The following is a 6,507-nucleotide window of genomic DNA, read 5'->3' on the forward strand; positions in this document are numbered from 1 at the left end:
TCCAGAGCACTAGGAACTGTGGGAGATATAGAGTAGTTCAGTGTTTCCCAAACTGTGGGTCATGACCCGACCCATGTGCTGTGGGGTTGCAGTGCCATGAATGCTGGGGCCGAAGCAATGTTCCCAGTAGTGCTGCAACAGGAAGCCCTGGAGGCCTCTTCTCAATTGCTCTGGGCTTGTGACCCACTTTATTGGCTTCTGTGGGCCTCAGAATGGTCTGCAGAAGAGGCTGAAAGTGACTTCTGGTTTGCAGACACAACTTCTGGTTGCTTCTGTGGGCCATTCTGAGGCACGTGGAAGCCAATAGAGTGGGTTGTGGGTCTGGCACAACCAGGAAGAGGCCTCTGGGGTCTTCCCATAAGGCAGGTGGGGTGCATACATGGGGGGGGTGACACCACTACTAGCCAAAATTTTTATAATGTTTTATATCAATCGATGTGTGACTTCATGAGGATTGCAGTGAAACAAACCGTGTTGAAATATATCTATCAAAAGTTATAGCCCAAAAACTGGCAGGGCAGGGCAATGGTGCATCATCACACCCAGGACCGGGGCACTGCCCCACTCCCTGCAGGGGAGGAGGTTCATCATGGTGGTGACAAGCTGGCCTCCCACACCAGGCCACACAAACCTTAGTACCACTGCAGATTAGTTCTCCTGTATCAGGGATCCGATTTGATTCCAATCTCAGCATGCTTGGCAGTGGTGCTGGAGCAAGCAACATTATTGCTTTGAATCTGCCAGGATTCAGGCACTACCACCTGGTTCCTGCTGCTCCAGTGATGGGACGCGTGTTCTGCCAGCAGAACGCAACCAATGGGGCTGGGCAGCCCATGCCTCAACTGTACTTATGATTGTGGTTGTTGAAGGAAAGCACCTTCCTTCCTCTTTGCAACCCACTTTCACTCTGCCACCACCAAGATTAAAATCAGAAAGAGGGAGTCTTCTTCCTCCAGATGAGTGATGGGAGCTCCAAATTCGAAGAGAGTCTCTCCCCAAAAATGGATGCAGTAGTGCTGGACGTGCACAAAGATCAAGCCACACACTCTGCACGGAGGCAAATAGACCAAAGATCAAAAGTCTGAGGAAGGTTTATTAAAATGGGCTTGTAGACAAAAACAGGAAGTAGTCCCAAAACAGATATATGCGAAAAAGAATTATGCAGTGGAGAACCTTGGCACAGTCCTTGCAGCACAGTGGCAATTAACGGAAGCATGAGAATAAGCAGAAAATCTGATGTGACTTCCTAGACTTACAGCTCAACCCTATGCATGTCTCCCCAGAAGTAAGATCCGTTATGTTCAATCGGGTTTATTCCAAGGAAAGTGTGTATAAGATTGGAACCATAACCCAAGGTCTTTCTCGGGATGATGGCTTCCATCTATCATAGTATCTTTCTCTCTGAATCTTGGTTTACTGGTCACTTGGTTAACATCAGAGTTAAAAGTCAAGAATGTCCTTCAACTTAACCCATTTTTGCCCTGCCCACAGGTGCACACACTTGGTCCCTGTTGTGTATATGCAACATTGGGTAGAAATGGCTTAACCTTGTACCTCCTTTGTTTTATGTCATTATGCCATCTCATTGTTCAAAAAAGGTTGCTGAGTCATCCCCACCAGTCACCAAACTTTGTTCAGGTAGGCAGTGTACCCAATCTGGGTTCAAGCCAGCTCCAGTAGAAGGGGCACAATATCCCTTCTAAATAATACACCATGTGACACTTCTAATGTTGGTGGTCCTAAAGTATGCACTAGTCTAGCTGGAGATAGGAAGAAAAGCAGGGTTTTTTTTTTTTTTATTATCATGATGATTTTAGTTCACAATGTACACACACCATAACCCCACATGCATTATATCATAAAAAACATTTGCATCACATATATGTGCATGTGCACTTATATAAATGCATGCAACTATGCACATTTGGGTGAAAATGGCCATTTGTGTAAGTGGCAATTCTTACGGCGCATTTTTTGCATGGTTGGTGATGGCATGTGCTTGTGCTCCACATTGCCCCTGCAAAGTATGAAATGATGAGAGACCCTATGCAATGGGTAGATGATGCTATTCTTTCCCACACCATCTGCCCTTAATAAAGGGCAACCACAACACAAAATTCAGCCCAAAGGTGTGTGTGCAAAGGGTTGTTGAGTTGTTCATGTGCCTACAGAACTCCTGCTTTTAGCAAGCATACTTTTTAAAGCAGCTTTCACTTGCTTGTTTCTCAGGCTGTAGATAACAGGGTTAAGCATGGAAGGGACCACAGTGTAGGTGAGAGAGATGAGCTTGTCTGTGGGAGGTGAGAAACTAGAGCTGGGCCTCAAATATGTGAACATAGCTGTGCCATAGAAGACGACCACCGAGAGCAGGTGAGAGGAACACGTGCCCAGAGCTTTTTGTCTCCCATGAAGCGCAGGGATCTTCAGGATGGCACCAATAATCAGAATGTAGGAAACCAGGATGAATGCGAATGGGGTGACGAGCACCAGAAAGATAGTTAGAATTCTCTCCACGTCATTGATGTAGGGGCTTGGACAGTGTAGCTTCAGCAGTGCTAGGATATCACAGAAGAAATGGTTGATGATGGTGCCACAGAAGGGAAGGGAAAATATCAACAATGTCTGCATTAGAGAAATAGACAGCCCAATCACCCAACATCCAGATACCAAGAGGAGACATGACCTCCTGGTCATGAGTCTCATATAACACAAGGGATGGCAGATCGCCAGGTAACGGTCGTACGCCATAATGGCCAAGAGGTAACAAACAGCAGACCCCAGGAAGACATAGGAAAACATCTGCATGGCGCAGCCTAAGAAAGAGATCTTTTTCCTCTCTGACATCAAATGCACAAGCAACTGGGGGAGAGTGACTGTGGTACAGCAGATGTCTAGGAAAGACAAGTGCCTGAGAAAGAAATACATGGGTGTCTGTAGAGAGCGATTGGAGAGCGTGACAACAAAAGCAAGCATATTTCCCATCAGGATGAATAGGTAGATTAGCAGAAAAAGAATGAAGAGCAAGCCTTGGAAGTCCGATCGGTGAGAGAGTCCCAGAAGCACAAATTCAAACTTGGCGGTGTGGTTTTCACTCATAATTTCTTCAGCTTTTCCTAAAAGGGTGTTTTTTTAAAAAAATAAAAAAATAAAACTACTGTAATATGTGGATTTCTGACATATGGAGACCAAAAAAGGACTATGTAAACCCAGATTTCATTTCTGATCCTGTTATTGCCTAAGCTTATTACCAACTTGTTTGTCCACTACCACAATGTCATCATAGCGCTTCACTCTAAGGAGGCTCTTATCCTACAGAGTAGGAAATTATTACAAGTTTAAATCAATGTTTTCTAGACAACACAAGAGTGAGATCCCCTTTGCCGTTACTTTGGTTAACCAATTACCTTGGTTATCGATGCCAGGATGGTGTAGTGGTTTCAGAGTTGAACTTAGATCTGGATTATCCAGGTTCAAATCCCTGCTCAGTCATGAGGCTTCTACGGTAACCTTGGACCATTCACTCCCATACTGGTCTGCTCCCACACTAGACAGAATCTGTACAAAAGCTTTAGCTGACATGCTTCCTTGAGCAGCCTGTTTCATACACTATACTACAGGCACACTATTATACTACCAGTGCAGTTTCCACTGATTCCTTCTTCATGGCTAACACAACACCAAGCAATACCAATATCATCTCACATTTTAAGAGACAATCTGGTATGAATGGGATATTAGATTCACTGATTTCAAATTAGGTTGATGGTCATCAAGGGTTGGTTTGTTTCTGGTGTGAAAATAGACAATAATCCACCACCACACCACCACCACAGGTCTGATAAATATAGACACCTTTATCAAACCAGCTCTTGCTGCCCATTAGGGGTAGCTGGTCAGAATTCGGCCAACAATATTGTATCAACTTCAATCTAACTTGGAGAATCAGCACATATCACCAGCCAAAGGGGCTGTACATTCATCTGCACATTTTTTGGTAACTTCCAAAGCTGCTCTAGCTATCCTGTATTCTCTGGTTTGTGAATCAGGGTGAAAGTCACCATGACCTCGGGTCAGACAAGGCAGTTTCACAGCTTCTCCTTCAGGCCAGATGACCATTTAATTGGTTCAAACTGATCTTGGTTTGTTTGTTTGTTTGTATGTATGTTTGTTTACAATATTTGCATCCTTCATTTTTGGCTCACCAGATGCTCAGCAACACAATTTGAGAGTCATCATGTTCATTAACTCAACACAGCACAGCACAACAGAAATAGACAATTAGCAGGATAATACTCAATACAGTGACAGTTAGTAGTCAGCCAAACCACAGGTCTGCTGGAATTAAAAAAAAAAAAAAATTGAAATATTTTGGTCCAGTACCTTAAAGCAATGAGGACAGAGTGGATAGTAAAAAGCAAGAAAACACTTGTAGAAGCAAGCAGTTGTTGAGGGTGTAGATCCCAAAGTAATATCTTACAAACTGGAAACCGAACAGAGTTACAACTTTTCCAGGGCAAAAAAAATGCCTTGCCCTGTTTTGGTACCTTTAGCAGCATTCCATAGATGCTTCACACAGAAATCTCAAGTCTGCAAGGTAGTTGTTGCACAAGGATCTGCAGTGTGGGGGGGGGGGGGTTTGGCAGAACTGCCCTGCTGTTGTCTGTGGAAAAGCACTGCAGCTGCCCTTTCTGCTTACTCCCGAAGAGGCTCTCCTTGTTCCCAAGGAGGCTCTCCTTACACCCGCTTTCTCAGGTGTAAGGAGAGCCTTCTCAGGTGTAAGTGGGTGGTGTGGCTGTGGTGCTTTTCCACAGACTACGATGGGTCAGTTCTGTCTCACCTGCCACCCTCGCACTGCACGTCCCTGTTGTAGCATACAAATAACTGGTATTTTTCCTGCTGATCTAACCTAAAAATCAATTGAGGTTTGCTTTTGCAGCTATCCTAATGTAGTATTTGTGGCAATGCATAGACTTACAAATGTGGGTCTAGGTAACAAACTGCTGCTCTAGGCATCATAGTTCCACTTACCTGTACAAAGCTAAATGTGCTGTGAGAGTCACAGAACTGCATGTGCCGGTCTGCTAGACTGGGGAGCTGTAACAGATGCCATGAGGATTGCTTGATTCTGGAATCAAGTCAGGATGCTACCAACTATATTCATAGGTGATGCTGAAAGGGAGGGCAAGGGAAGGCAAGTAGCCCCCTTTCAAAAAGTTTAAAAAAAACCTTCCTGCTTCCCCCCTCTGCATTATTAGATCCTGTGTGGTTAATTGAAGCTACAGTGCTTGTTACATACCCATATTATGTTTTCTTTATTCTTATCAATTGACTGATTGACAAGAGCATCAAACGATATGAAGGCCAGTTCCTGGGGTGTGTGTGTGTGTATGGGGGAGTGTATTTCTGCTTTTGTTTAGTATGGGTTAATAATGAACAACACACACACACACATACACACACACACCCTATAGGGTGTCCCTAAAAAATGTACACACACTTTATTGTGTCAAATTTATTATGCTATAATTCACGCATATAGTGTACTAATACTATAACTCACACAGGTACTGCATATAGTGTACACTGAAGCAGCTGCTTGACCCGATTAGCCAATCAATCAATAAGACTAAGTACTGGAAATGTTCCCCTTTAATGTCTGTACACGGCTGACATCATTGACTATGGGTGTAATGCTAACCCACTTTCCAGCACTGACATAATATGCAGTTCCAAGGTAAGGGAACAAACATTCCCTTACTTTGAGAAGGCCTCTGTGAGTGTTATCCAACTACAGGATGTAGCACATGTCCCATTGGCACAGCTTTGCCAGTGCTGGAAAGTTGGTTAGGATTTGGGCCTAAGGGATTCCCACAGACATGCCCAGTGTACATGCTGGGCTTATGCAGGGGATGCGTTATTATGCAGGGGGTGAATAAAGTTATAATGGATAAAATTATACAGGGGATGGATAGAGTGGATAGAGGGATGTTCTTTTCCCTCTCACACAACACCAGAACCAGGGAAAATCCACTAAAATTGAGTGTTGGGAGTTAGAAAAGAAAATATTTATTTAGCCAACATGTAATTAGTCTGTGGAACTCCTTGCCACATGATGTGGTGATGGCATCTGGCCTAGATGCCTTTAAAATGGGATAGGACAAATTTCTGGAAGAAAGGTCCATCGTAGGTTATAAGCCATGATGAGTATGTGCAACCTCCTGGTTTTAGAAATAAGCTGCTCAGAATGCCAGATGCAAGGGAGGCCACCAGGATAGGCCACCAGGGAGGCCACAGCTCTCTTGCTATCCTGTGTGCTCCCTGAGGCATCTGGTTGGCCACTGTGAGATACAGCAAGCTGGACTTGATGGGTTTTTGGTCTGATCTAGCTGGATTTTTCTTATGTTCTTATGGGATGTTTCCACACAACTCTTCAGTTGCTTCCTTAGATGTCTGAATATTTCAGTAGCCCTTCTAAGCATGCAAAGGATGTGCCTACACCCTTCCCTC

At 44.2% G+C, this 6,507-nt stretch overlaps 1 protein-coding gene across 1 annotated transcript; it reads right to left on the reverse strand.

Moving 5' to 3' along the window:
- Positions 1-2,157: 2,157 nt before the first annotated feature.
- On the reverse strand, positions 2,158-5,070 carry LOC136652428 (olfactory receptor 10C1-like). The gene is made up of 3 exons (XM_066629367.1): positions 5,029-5,070; positions 3,249-3,309; positions 2,158-3,113 (listed from the first exon to the last, which is right to left on the reverse strand). The coding sequence occupies exons 1-3, from the start codon at positions 5,068-5,070 to the stop codon at positions 2,158-2,160; spliced, it is 1,059 nt and encodes a 352-aa protein (XP_066485464.1).
- Between the last annotated feature and the right edge of the window lie 1,437 nt (positions 5,071-6,507).

This window comes from Tiliqua scincoides, chromosome 5, assembly GCF_035046505.1.
Source record: "Tiliqua scincoides isolate rTilSci1 chromosome 5, rTilSci1.hap2, whole genome shotgun sequence".
NCBI classification, from domain to species: Eukaryota; Metazoa; Chordata; class Lepidosauria; order Squamata; family Scincidae; genus Tiliqua; species Tiliqua scincoides.